Source organism: Saccoglossus kowalevskii, chromosome 1, assembly GCF_978046115.1.
Source record: "Saccoglossus kowalevskii chromosome 1, keSacKowa6.1, whole genome shotgun sequence".
NCBI lineage: Eukaryota > Metazoa > Hemichordata > Enteropneusta > Harrimaniidae > Saccoglossus > Saccoglossus kowalevskii.
In genome coordinates, this window is record NC_140641.1 from 7884282 (window position 1) to 7899343 (window position 15062).

A 15062-nucleotide genomic window follows, 5' to 3' on the forward strand; every position below is an offset into this window, starting at 1 on the left:
GCAAAGGTCATATGAATATTAAAATTAAGTGGGCGGAAGGAAAATTGTATAGAAGACAAGCTGGAGTCTCGTGTGGCGATAGCGATAACACCGGGACGAATGGTCTGGGGTATTTAGTTTTTAAAAAAATAGTTTTTTGCGTGTTCGCTTTTAACGGTCATCTATTTTTCGTTGTTGCCATTTTGATGAAAAAAAACACTGAAAATGTTGACGGTTTATCATATTTCAACAACTTCGTGAGCTAATGCTATATTTTTAATTATGTGGGGATATTTTATTCATGGCCACATTGAGTGCAATTTAGACAACCAACCAAATTTAGGTGATTATCCTTGCAATAATATGTCGTGTGTCACATTGCATGTAGACATTTAATTTCAACGATGAAAGTTAATTACGTACATTATATGCCACTTTAGTCACCAACCACAAAATAGTTCTGCAAACAAATCTGCTTGTTTCTCCGAAAATGGGTTGAGTAAACATTTTTGAAGTAAAATGAAATAAAAAGAATGAATATTTCTACATACTTTTTAGTTTTGCTTTTTTAATGACTACTATGAACAATTCATATTTCATTCTAATCTAACTGTGGTTTAAAAAAATGTATGGCCAAAGAAATAATAAATATGTCTATACAAATCAGTCGTTAAATGTGTAAGACATTCTTGACTTTAAAGTTAACGTGACGGACATATAATATTTTAACTTGAAAAAAGCACATTGTGATATCACGACGGCGACGTTCAACAAAGGTGCCATGTGGGGGCTACGCGCACAAAGTTGATTACACTTAATTGTAAGTCGTGCAATCCCATATATCACACAAGAAATTATGATTTGCCTTCGATTAAAATAAAATTCTAGTTGTATCTTGTATATTCCAAGATCAGATTGGTAGAATATGTATAATTTTAGCAAGCGGGATTGTAATTTGTGATACTAAATGTGGAAGTGTACACAGCGTAATGATTTAAATTTCATTTGTTTTGTCACCATGATCACACGGGATCAGATGGTTCTCCATACGGCGATAACAGCTCGCTTCCAATAAATACGCGCAACACGATAGGTTTAGTATAATGCTCGCTCCGAGCAGAGCCGGAAGCCGAAGCCCCAAGCACGCCGTCGCCAGCTTCTCTGTTTATTCAACTACTCAGCAAAAGCATACATATGGTGATACATTTAAAAGTCTCTAACATAACCCTCAAATATGCATTAACCGATTACATAAGAATGACTCATCATATTTTCAACATAACAAGGACGACTCCGGGAGGTCATCATCCAAATTTAGATTACTCATAATAAGATTAGTAGTTGTTCAATTGTAAAACTTGAGTAAGTTAATATATAGTCAGTTTGTGTTTTTAAGCATCACAAGCCCGACACCAGATGTGTAGCTAATGTTGAACTCGTAAATAATTGCACAGTAAAATATTAGGTTGTGAAATATTGTTAAGCAGGTGAAAATAGCTAACGAACATGACAATTAATTAATTGGATCATATTCTTTTGTTGCGTTTTTAATGAAAGAAGAGATAATCAATCAATGATATGAAGAAAACATGTGTAATGACACTCAAGCTAGTGAAAGATGGAAACCATACTTATGATTAGAGATACCCTTTAAAAATCAGTTTATTTGTTAGGTCTCGTGGAGATGGTATACATCTCGACTCAATAAATAAATACTTGTATGCATCTTTAATTGCGCTTTAAATCTAAGAAATATAGTTGTTCATGTACTAGTTATTTTATATAGAGCATAATTTAGGGTTACGTCATCAAAATGATGGAGGATGGGCATGAATTGAGTTACGTGCTTGGTGCATTGAGTACTGTTCCCTTAAATAGAGACAGTGCACTTCCACTAAGATTATAGGCATAGTGGCAATGTTTTACTGCTTTAACTGATCAAAAGCTTAATGCATTTAAACTAACGCTTTTAGCGTTCATATAACACCACAATAAAGAAAAGATTCGCAGAAACTGCAGATTACATTCCCATACATGATGTGCACTCGTTAGGGTTGTCGGGACAAACTGAAAGAAAAAATGAAATGAAATGAAAGTCAATAGAACTTATTTTTTGCAGTATTCAGTCTCGAGTAAATGTCACCAAGTATAGGTCGGTTTGTATTCAATTTTTGAATTCAAGTTATTATTTTTTTTTGAGCTCGACACGTTTTAGCAAAAATGACGTTTGACGCATGCAATGTTATAATTCCTCTGAGAGTCGTTTTCTACAACAATGAGAACAACTACATCTAACACATGCAGTGTATGAGAAGAAGACATACGATCATATTTCATAACTTACCATAAAACATGCATATAAATGGCTTTCTGGCGTGACAGTAGTCATCATCCCATTTATAACCGTCAGCTATTCTATAATAATAAACAAATGCACTGAGATAAATATAGCATTACACTATTGGCATAGTAGCTTTGGTATAATAAATAAAATGTAAGTAATTATAGTGCGAAAGTTATTAAATTAATTAACTATTATAATAACTGTAACTGAGGTGTATATGAAGATTTATATTCTCAGTGTAACAATTATTTACTGAGGCGCAGTTTACAATAATTATCACATCGGAGAGTCTAATCTTCATATACCACGAAGCTCGAAATCAGGAGTTCAGTCGTGTGGTGATTTAAATATCCGTGTTCACAGTGGCAAGTACTGCAAGTACAGCGTCCACCTCTCAAGTGTTAACCAGGTAAAGTGGCAGTCAGCGGTGTTGTATACCTACCAGTCCAACATGCAGACAGTTCAGATATTTATAATACATCGCTGCAACCTTATGGATATAGATCTATTCAGACAACTAGGATTTCAGGTAAGTCAAAATTGTATGACAGTAAATTAATTTGACAGTGTGCACAACTTTCCACAGTTGTTTAATTGATTTGGCAAGTATACACATCAATCACGTGTAGACCCAACCGTAATTTCTTTCCGGCGAAATCATCGAAAACTGCCGTTAACAGTTCGAGCTTAAACGATTCAAGTCAACTTATTTCTTCTAGTATTAGCCTCACTTAGCACTAAATGTAATGAGCTCTCTCGACTCTGCCTATTAGCCAAGGGTATGTCAAACGTCATCTCATGGACCTCTCTGGCCTTGAGAAATCCTGTCACTTGAGTCATACATTGGGTCAGAAAGCCCTGCTGAGTGTCTAAGTTGTTAGATGTAATGCTATATTCCTTTGTTATGCTGAAGGAAGACAACATACACAATTTCTTGCTGGCAGAAACTAGGATGGTCTGCTGAAGCATTAAAGTATGAGAGAGATGCAGGGCTTCAGGGTTACATAGACATGATATCTGTGGAATTGTCAGCACCTTGGCTGAAGAACTTAATATATTCTTCCTCGTTTTAATTATACTGAAGATATCCGCCTTCTGGGACAACTCCTTATTAATCATGAAAAGTCATAAACAAATCACTGGTTAATTTTTGTATCTCGCTTAACTGATCCACATACTAATCTAAAATGGTCTGGTTTTGCCCATAAACACTGTATTTGTTGATACCCAATCAAGGTGTGTATTTATTGGCGCTACATCTCTCATATGGCTGTATCATTTGGGATGTTATTTCTAAATAATTTTAATTCATCATTGGAGAAAATGTCAGACATTAAAATAATTCTTCTTTTACATTGTCATTGTCATTGGATTGTAATTATATTTATAACAACTTGCATGTTGTACATGAGAGATATACTTATGTCTGTATTCATTATAACAAATAGTATGTCAAGATTGTGTGATTTAATATAACTCAAAATGTGTTCCCAAACAATTTTCAACTTGCATTTGATGATAGATTTGGGGCGATTATCAACTGAGGGGCCTAAGCCTTGTTGTATTGGATAAGTACGGCCAATCTCGATCCACCTACACTCATCAGATAGATTTCTAGAAAATAAGTTCATTGTTTCATAATTGTTTAATATTATTATAATATTGTAAATGTTATTGATTTGATATTGTAATATTACAGATCACGCGGGTTCTATAATATGTATTTAAATCTGATCCAAGATCAGTAGTTACAAAACAAATACCAAGGTCTACAGAGTATCCAAAATGCTACTTACCCTGAGTCATCTACGTCAATATAGCACAGACTCACCTCATATGAATACACGCTTGGACGGCACCATTTTTTTTTGAGACTTTATGATTGGGGGAATTGGTTCCCCACTTTGTAAAATCACAGCCATTGATGAGGGTGTCGCCGGTCTCCCAGACATACTTATTCAAAGCATCGATGTCATTTAATCCAATCCAGAATCCTTTCATTTTCTTGTCAGGCTGGACCACTTTTTGGATGTAAGCTTTGATTTCCTTGTGAGTGGCGTTGTCGGGTATGTAAGCTAGCACTCCATTGGCATCATGACACACGTTTCTGGCGGCGGAGTAGTTGACTTTATCTGTGTACACTTTATAATCTACACAATTACATAGGACTTGGTTCCCTCCTATTGACAAATAAAATCCAATTTTAGTAGAGATTTCAGAAAACGCTATATAAACCTTCATTCCCTCACTTATTCTCCCAGAAATTAATGTCCCAAATATTCTTGGTTGAGTTGTATATACGTACAGAGACACGCTGAGTTGTAAAAAGAGTAGTAAACGGAATTCGGCTCAACTTCCTCAAAGTAGCGAGAAGGGAAAGAGGACTAATACTTGTGATTAGAACTTTTCCCTCCCGGTATGAAGCATGCATCTATGGCAATGTATATGTATATGAGTGTATTTTATGTGTTAATATTTGGTCAGGGAATTAAGTTACGGACATTCCCGTGAACCTCCTAAAAATAGGGTGTTTCTCGTTGTTTGTCGTTTATATGAGTTCGATTTTTTCAGTGCTGCTTCATAAGATACTGATCTTTGAAACTGGGTCTCGGATTTTGTTTAAGCCTCATAGTTCTGGAGATATAATCCGTCGAACTTTATGGACTAAATTTCATGAATTTATCCATGGTCTTATGGCCAGAATTCAAAGTCAACGGCTCGCTGGAACGACTCATTTTTTAGCTCATTTCGCGATGAAAAATGGTGTTTTTTGTGCATCGTTAGCGTAAAAGGAGATGACATTTTCAATAGTCGCGATAGTCAAAAATTGGTTTCCGTAAAAACGCCATAAAACGTTTCTGTGTTTTGGCTGTGAATAAACAGATAACTGATAACCAAGTGTATACTTTTTCGATCAGACTTTATACATATACAGGTGTCGGATCTACGAGAACTCTTATAACGTGAACAATTGGTGGACTATCTTACAGGTGTCGGATCTACGAGAACTCTTATAACGTGAACAATTGGTGGACTTATACATATACAGGTGTCGAATCTACGAGGACTCTTATAACGTGAACAATTGGTGGACTATCTTACAGGTGTCTGATCTACGAGGACTCTTATAACGTGAAAAATTGGTGGCCTTATACATATACAGGTGTCGAATCTACGAGGACTCGTATAACGTGAACAATTGGTGGACTTATACATATACAGGTGTCGAATCGACGAGGACTCTTACAACGTGAACAATTGGTGGACTATCTTACAGGTGTCGAATCTACGAGGACTCTTATAACGTGAACAATTGGTGGACTATCTTACAGGTGTCGGATCTACGAGGACTCTTATAACGTGAACAATTGGTGGACTATCTTACAGGTGTCGGATCTACGAGGACTCTTATAACGTGAACAATTGGTGGACGTATACATATACAGGTGTCGAATCTACGAGGACTCTTATAACGTGAACAATTGGTGGACTATCTTACAGGTGTCGGATCTACGAGGACTCTTATAACGTGAACAATTGGTGGACTATCTTACAGGTGTCGAATCTACGAGGACTCTTATAACGTGAACAATTGGTGGACTTATACATATACAGGTGTCGAATCTACGAGGACTCTTATAACGTGAACAATTGATGGACTTATACATATACAGGTGTCGATTCTACGAGGACTCTTATAACGTGAACAATTGGTGGACTATCTCCTAGAAAGTGACAAAAGTTTCACCGAAAGTGGATCCTAACAAGATGGCGTATAGAACAACTAATTTATTCAAGTCTCTTTGTTATGTTAAACAGATCCAACAGTACAATCGGTTCTCTAAACACAAGGCGGAGCAATATACGTGAAACCATTTGTTTTCTTGCAGGATATATACATGCCTTACTCTATGCATGTCTTTTACCTCCCTGTTCTATGCCTATGGAGCGTGTACCTTTATCTAATTTGTTATAACAATGAAAATACAAACCATGTTATAACCCAGTTAGCGATGAATGTTTGCCTTTCGATAAACAAACTGTACGGAGCTTTGGCTCTAGTGAACAGAGAGATTCACGTGTGCTTGTTGTTTAGTGGTTAAAGTCGGCGGTGAATAAACAAACACTGATATGGCAGAAACATGTTTTAGTGATTAACCACGTCAACTCAGTAAAAGAAGCAACTATTATTTAAAAACACTGAGAAAAGCTTGAAATCTAAATACAATAGCCAGAATGTTTGTTTGTGTTTCGAATGCGATCGCATAACGGTCAGAATACACACGATATAATTAAGCTGGATAGTCAACAAATCAATATGCAAATTAAATCCTTTGTTTTCAGTCCGTCACTCAACCTGATATAATAATAATAATAATTTTATTCGACACGAAAATCTACTAGGAAGCAATTTTATGATTGTGAAACAAAAACTGAAATAATAGTTCATTCACAAATAGCACATTAAATACATGTAATTATAAAAACATGATAACGTAATGTTATGACTGTAAAACAAAACAAAACTGAACTACAAGTTTACTCCACCAAATACATGTAACTAAAAATGGAAGAAAAACATGAAAATTAGTATAAGAATAGAAGTACTAACATAAAAATAAACCGAAATTACGCATCAAAAGCATCGCGCACAGTATGTTTTTACTAACGATTTAGAAAGTACACAATATAATGTTTAATATTCTAACATTTTTCAGAAAATGTTTTTTTTTCTCTTTTTCCCCTCTCCCTCGCTTAAATCATGGTTTTTTTTCATGAAATGTAATTGATAAGGCAGTTCCTTGGAACGGTCCTTAGTAACTGACGTGTTTGAATAACTAACACTGGACTGTTCTAACTTTACAGAACAACATCGGAATGTGTTTGTTTGTAATTGTTTCCTACGCTATGCTTTGATAAATACGGTTGTCGCAGTAAACCAATAAACCAAGTTAGGCTTCTGTTTGTCCTGCAAATGTGCCATGGCTTCCAGAGATTTTTGAACAAGATCTGCAGGGCATTCCTAATCCAATTGTTTTACAATCATCTTGAACAGTACTTCAACTGCTGTCAGTAACTCTGATGATTTCAAGTCTTCAAACGACTTCATCACATCATTGCTGTTAAACACATACAAGATGGTGGCTCTGGTGTGTTTTCAACATGTTCATGTATGTAAATGGACATTTCTTTCCAGAACTGTTCGGACAAATCTTTCCCCAACTCTACCCCATATCTGGTCGAAAGTATGAAATATACTCAATGAGTCTCTTCTCTTCTTCTTGGCTCCAACCCTATGAAATTAAAAAAAGAAGATATTATAGAATAATAAAATGTATTTAAATTTTCCTAAGACTTACCACTCGCTTACAGTGGTTGGGACAAAATAATATTTAGCAATTTAATGTAGAATGCACATCAATCAACAAGCAGGTATTGTTGTATATTAAATATCCACAACACATTGTAATATTCTGAACTCATTTTTTTTAAATTCCTGGGTGTCACTTTTGTTTCCCGAATATTTATTGAATAACTTCAGAAAGAAACCAATTTTCATTTTTGCAATTTTGTTTTGGGAACATAGCTTATCTAAGGAATCTCATTTCTTCATTTATACGACTAAAAACGCCAGTATATTGTTTAAATTGCAGTTGCATACTAAAAAAATGAAAATAAGCCGGGGGAAAAGGAATAAAAAAATAACAACATGCGAGTGTGTACATGTACTCACCTTGCCGCGATTAGCTGTTCCACATCCTGTTGATGGATGTTGCTGTACAATGTTGTTAATGTCTAAAAGTACTCTTCTTGATTTTCCCCTCTCCTCTGGAGTCTTCCCACTCGGCGAACTACGGAGATTTTTAGACTTTTGACCCCCTTTTTTACCGGTGTCATCGGTGGTAATAACATGATGTTTGTCGACATCGTCAGGGGATATTGACAGTCGGTCGGGCCGAATCGTTTCACTCGAAATTGCCTAAACACGCATCACTATATTGGATAAAAACTACTATAAACCGACTACAAATCTATTGCTAAACTACATAACTAATTCTGAAAGTATCAGCAACGTCTACATTATGATGGTCAGGATCAAAACAGTAGCACGAGTTAATGTTTACATCGCCATATTTAAAGAGGTCTGACACGACCTACACCGGAAGACCACAATATGACCTCGGATAAACAACTAACCACATACTTTCTCGCGTGCATTCAGCACCGAATAAATAAAAATGCATACTAATTAGGCAACTTTGTCATGGCAAAAACGTATGAAAACGGCTTGCGCAATCTTGAGCAATATTGCCAATAGTACGGTACAGTGCCCATCTACAATATATGAGAAATTTGTTCATTGCATCACCGCCGTAAACGCGAAAAGTGCCGAGTCTCGCCACGATGCCTGCCATAGTCGGCAATTATTCGTACCGGAAAAAGTGAGTTATCAAACACAGACCTGCATATTTTGTTACATTTGCAACATTTATTAAGCATTTAAAATAAAACAGAACATGTTTTTGCCAGTATTAACAACTTTAAATGCCGAAATTCGTGTATCCTTTTTTATATAAAATCAAGCTCAAAATCAAAGCATTACATTTTTATGAAAAAACGTTCGCAATACGCGAGATCTCGCAGTGGGCAGAATCATGCACCTTCCTTTAACAATATAACTTGTCACATTTTTTGTATTGTGGGGTTTATTTATTATGGTTTCACACATAATTCGGTATAACACCAATATGGTAAATTCTTATTTATATAAATCGGGAAACTGTTATTTAAAGCTGTTCTTGTTTTCTTATAACTGGCTAGTATTAGTATTGTTTGTAGGGGGATTTTATTTTAGAAGATGCATTTTGCTATGTTGTTTTGTCGTGTATTAGATTATAAATGCAGTAAAAACAAGCCATGCATGGCACAGTCCCGTTAGTTTGAATTTAAGATATATAGTTTTGTTTATAGTAATATAGCTGGAATATAACCATGTCAGGAATATGATGATTGTTTAACATTTAAATGATTGACATTTGTATCTGATCGTCTGGAACAGCAGCAATTAAAACAAAATCAGCCATTATGAATATATGTATAATGAATATATGAAATATGAACATAGTCAGTCAAAGCATGTCAGAGATATGGCTCTAGAAGCCCATTCATTAAAACAAAATGGCCACTAGTCAACCATTCAGAACCCGATCTAAAAAATAAAATGACGTACATTAGGAACCCGTAATGTCTAATGTATGTACCTAGTTTGAACAAAATCCATCCCTAATTGCCAGAAACGCTTGATATTTGATGATTATTTAATACAAAAATGGCCACCATTCGGTCATTTTTAATAGAATCGTCAAACCAATATATCTGTATATATATATATGACATGATTTATAATAATAGATCGTGAAACAAATTGATGTGCACATGTATAATATCATGTATGATGTATATGTGAAGTTGCATTGTGATTGGTCGCGGCATTTCTAAGGAACAGGTCCGGACGGACGCACGCGCACAAGCACGGACGCATGGAGGTCTAAACATAAGTCCCCGTGTTCGGAATGCGTCCGAACGGGGACTAATAATAACAGTGGCGTTATCATTATACCGGCATTATTTCATTATTGCAATATTTCTCAACCAGCGATGTCTGCATTATAAACACCAGTACATGTAGTATATATGCTGAGTTTCTCAATCAAGGTATTTAAATTGGGCTTACCACGACATTCAAAGTTTTGATTTCCCTGTAGTTTGTCGTGGTACACGTCGATAAATGTACGATTTATCCAAAGTGTACAATTATTTAATCCTCCCAATAACGTCATATTACAATATTAATGACGAGTTTCTATCAAACTATTGAATGTCATTCCGTCATATTATAGTATGACATCGTATAAGGTATTTAACGGAATAGTGATATCTGAAAACTGTCAATGAGAAATAGGTCGTATATGGGTTCCTGACGTCGGTGGCCTGCTGTGAATGTGGATAATGCTTTAATTGTCTTAATCAAACCATGTCTAGTTGTGTGTGTAGGTGGGGCTATAATTCTACGGTTCAGACTGGAATAACGAGAGTATTGAGTGAAGGGGCACCAGAAACATTTCGTATTCCAAATACTGATGGCGCTATGATTGTGTTGTGGGAACAAATGAACCTGTGCACGCATGACAAACAAGTCGTTATTCACAATATAGCACGGCCATCTTGAATTCTTGCTGAACGAGTGTTTTGATATTCGGTTAAAATTCAGGATGACCACCCTATATAGTAAATATCGGTAGATACGTTATATGTATTATATTATCACGTGTACGCCTGCCAACTGTGATATGAACAACGATTATCTTGATACAGCTCGACGAAACCAAATAAAATTCAGAAGATCACACACAAAATGCGTAAGAAAGGGAAAAAATGTGTGTTTATCGCTACAACACAGTTACAACAACATACTGCAGTAACTGGAAAACGAGTGTATGTCAGCTCCGCCTCTTGTATGTCTCTCGTGGAGTGTGAGCGACTTTCACACGTGGCGATTAGTGATTGGAACATCTATTTGATAGACTACATGTCTGTTCGTCATATTTAATCAGATAATGGTTTTGATTGGCGTACTACATGAACACGTAATCACTACTGTAATTGGGTAATAGACCAACGACAGCAGACTATATCATTGGTATTTCGACAATGAACGAAGCTCGTGTTTTCATCATACGAGTTTTATTCACGTAAGTTTGATTGAAAATCAATATACCCGGTGGACGAGGAGGCATACCCATTTAAAGACAATTTTGAGAACATTGATTTGTTTCTAATATTGCGTTTGTTTGCAGTCTCTATAAATATCGAAGAAAAAAACAATAAAATACGACATATGAATAATTTATTGTCCATGACCAAATCAACATTACTAGTTTACAGCAACCCAGTGTGTATGCCATCATTATATTAGATACTCCCCACCAACTGTGTGTGGAGAATAAACGTATTTGTGTCATCAGTTTTCTCGAGAAAGCGGGAGGAGTGGGTGGAGAACTAACAACATTAACACGACAAATAACCGTCCCTACCTGCGGCTCGTTTTGCTACCTGCCCACCCAAATGAGTATCAAGTATGACTTCCGATGCATCTACCTATAAAAATGAATAACAAAACAAATCACATTACTCGATATTGCACAGTCTGTACCAAACAACTGTAAGTTGTGAGTCTTATAATAACTTTCGCTTTGTATTATGTGAAATATAATGTACACAAGAATTAAGTGTATATCTTATTGACATCCGTGCCGTACAAAATCTCAATGAACAGTAACTGTTTCCAAGTTAAGATATTCTAAATAACTGGTCGGTGCCGTCTCGAAGTTGTTATCACAAACAGGCTGCCGCTCATTCAAATCAGTTTACTCCCAATATAAGTATGTTTAATATATTCCATGTCGTGGATATATAGAACATATAATCAGTCAGTACGGCAAGGTATTATATGACTCCTCAACAATACGGTTTACGTAAATATAAAAAAATATATATAAATTACGGAAAGTGTTGCATCTAACATATGTTCAAACTACTTAGTTTTATCATGAAATAAGTGGATTTCTATTGCCTAGTATTATGTACACGAATCAGCACATATGATTATGTGAAACAATACAGCGATATCCATGTGCCAGTGAAATAATATAATAATAAAAGACTTATTTAATTATCACAATGTGCAAAATAGACTCACCTTACAATTCAAAAGTACAATCAATATAGAAACCCACACAAGAGAACAACTTGCAGTCATCTGTAGCATCGTGTCTCGTTCTCTGAGGGGGGAATTGAAATCAATGAGATTGTAAATAGATATATACCCGTATTACCTGTCAATCGTAGTTCCTCTACAATCCAGGCAAATACGTCACGCGCACATGTTATGACGTAATCAACTTGCAAGGCCAGTGGATTTTGGATTCTTCACTGTGACTATGCAGAAACATTTATTTTGTAAGATAACTAAAGTCTCGCTGTGAAGTAAACTCGGACTAGTTCCGAGTCACATTAAAATATACATTGCGATGAAAGGACGTGATCACTGCGATATGCGACGAAAACGTACTTGTATGCATATTTAATTTGTTTATTAGGACGTATATTGTAGATTTTGCCATGATAATATCACAACTAGTGACAAGAGTGAAACAATAAACCAATTTGAAGCAGTGCACTTCGGACAGTGAAACCATAGTGTTGTTCTGCCCAACACATGTCGTGACCTGTGTGTATGTCATGGTATTGTTATAATTATTCATCTAAAACATGAATAACAGTACCGCACTGAAAGATATGATCCTATCAAAAGGCTACGTGGCCGGCCGATCAAATAAGCCACTTGTCTACAGAGAGTATTCAATTATATTCAGACACTGTGAAGCGTCGACATCCCATATGTCTGTGAATAGGTTTTATTTATCTTTTTATCTTGTTATAGAAAATATAATATATAATTAGAAAATTAAATTTGTATGTTGAGATCGAGGTAATGAGAGTCTTGTTGAAACATATGGTGAATAAGTATACGGTAAGTCGCACTTGTAGAGGTATTGTTTGTTATTAGACCGGTGTCCGCCAAGATTACTAGTATATTGTCTCTGTGTACAGTGTGATGCTAGCTGTACTAACATGTTACTTTTTAACCGCGACTAACAATATATTTATTATGTTCATTGTTAAAGTCATATAATATACAGTAGTTTGGTGGCGGATGATTTAAAAGGATTATGGCGTTCCCTGCCCAGCTATAAAAAAAGTGCTCCGTATGGCATATAACGAACCGGGAGGTGATTAATATGGCTGCCCTTGTATAAGACCAAGACGACAAACAAAGCAGCGACGCCAAGTAAATTATAAAATCAATACTTTTTTTGCAAACGTTTCACTTTTACTCCAAAATAAAGATTGATTTAATAGAGAATTATTACATGGTATGGGGTGACCGTGATCACTAAGGGTTGTTGGGCATTGCCATTGTGTAACAAAATTAATCTGGTTAAATAAAGTGATGTAGGTAAAAAAAATGGATGAAATAGAATAAGAATTTGGGGTAGATAGAGCAATGTGTACATTTGTATGCTGATTGATCAATAGCTGGTATCACTTAGTAAACCTCGGCCGAACGAAGGACGCAATGTAGTGGGGACAATTGTTTCGACTCCGGTCGTGCAGAATGTTTGAAATAAAAAAAAACAAGTTTATTATGTAAATTACTCAAAGGGATTTAGTCCATTCTCAGTTATTAAAGTTGCAATTAGTTATTGGGACGCCTTCGCATATCAAGTAAAATGCAATAGATATCCGAGCCGGAATTTGTTTTCGTTAGCCAAAATCATTCTCTCGATCGAACTGCGTTCGAACAAACTTCCAACATTACTTGAACCACGGCTGTCTTGAATTGTATTAGTGTTCTGGACTTACTCGTTGCTAATAATATGGCGTTACTTGGACATAGCACAATACATGAGATAAAAGTATCGAAAACTCAGAATAGACCCGAATTTTCAACTTTATTCTAAACATCTACTCGTCAACTGTGTTTGATTGTTCCTAATTTTATATATCTGATTACTTAATGCTTATGGTACATTGTATATAATAGGTACCCCATAAGTTAATTGCATCAAAACACAATTCACATCAACAATGTGGAACAGAAATTTATCTTGTATAGATAAAACAAATCAATGAGCGGAAGAATCAATCAATATTTAACACGCATAACTCGCAAACGCCATAACTTCTGAATTTGGTTCACGGCTCAATGTACTTCACGTATTGGGGAATTACAAGACGCTATTAAGACAATGCAATGTTTGCTAACATATCACAGGCAATTTCCTCGGTGTGGCAACTGTTGATAACTCAACTGAAACCAATTCAATGGTTAATCACCCATACCCACGAAAAATAACATTCACGGCTGCCCTGATGTGCGTGCATAAAGGAACGCACTAATCGAAGTTGAACATTGACCGTGCAGCTTGCTGATGCCAAAATATAGCAATATCAATATATTTACAAAAATAAAGGCTTTTTTTATTTTTCGGGAAAAAATAATTAGATAAGGGAAAGGGGTTGGTCTGGTCATTGCCGCATGCCCCGGTTATGAGAAAATGCAACGAATCCGGCAAAATCGTGTAACAACTGTGATCGACACGTAAAATCGGCGATATACATAACACGACATGGAACCCACATGTTAATTACAATACAACTCATTCAATACGAAATGAATTTTACACTAACCCTGAACAAAAAATATACGGAACACAAATGTTATGCAAATACTGCGTACTTACAAAAATGTATTTATAGACATTGACTAATTGATGTTACTTACCCCAGCACTTACTGGAAATTGACTCGTTAGAGTTAGAGGTGGCAAGAGTGAAACAGCAAGGTCTAAGACCGATCAGCAAAGGAAATGGCCAGTCACAAATGTGAGGTTTATACAGCATACAATTAGTCATATGGTAAATTGTTTAGGCATTACTTTAATGGAATAATTCACCTGTAACACAGACAATGTATTTTTTTCAAATTATTAACACCCGAGTAATACATCGTTGAAGGACAGCGAACATTCAACATTTCTGATTCAACGCTGTTGCGTTTTACATACACAAAACCACGTACTTATCTATTGTTGGCTATCGTCTATAGCGACGGG

At 35.7% G+C, this 15062-nt stretch overlaps 1 protein-coding gene across 1 annotated transcript; it reads right to left on the reverse strand.

The window, feature by feature from the left end:
• Positions 1-1510: 1510 nt before the first annotated feature.
• Positions 1511-14848, reverse strand: LOC100379014 (lectin BRA-3-like). The gene is made up of 6 exons (XM_002734844.4): positions 14733-14848; positions 12084-12165; positions 11419-11482; positions 4155-4503; positions 2324-2394; positions 1511-2046 (listed from the first exon to the last, which is right to left on the reverse strand). The coding sequence occupies exons 2-6, from the start codon at positions 12150-12152 to the stop codon at positions 2000-2002; spliced, it is 600 nt and encodes a 199-aa protein (XP_002734890.2). The 5' UTR covers positions 12153-12165; positions 14733-14848; the 3' UTR covers positions 1511-1999.
• Between the last annotated feature and the right edge of the window lie 214 nt (positions 14849-15062).

Bases quoted from the DNA above. Each gene is read 5' to 3' on its own strand.
- LOC100379014 (XM_002734844.4), bottom strand. From the start codon at position 12,152: ATGCTACAGATGACTGCAAGTTGTTCTCTTGTGTGGGTTTCTATATTG. The intron at 4,504-11,418 runs GTAGGGACGGTT...ATTTGTCAATAG, and splicing joins GGTAGCAAAACGAGCCGCAG to GAGGGAACCAAGTCCTATGT. The intron at 2,047-2,323 runs GTAAGTTATGAA...TTTTTCTTTCAG, and splicing joins ATTTATATGCATGTTTTATG to TTTGTCCCGACAACCCTAAC.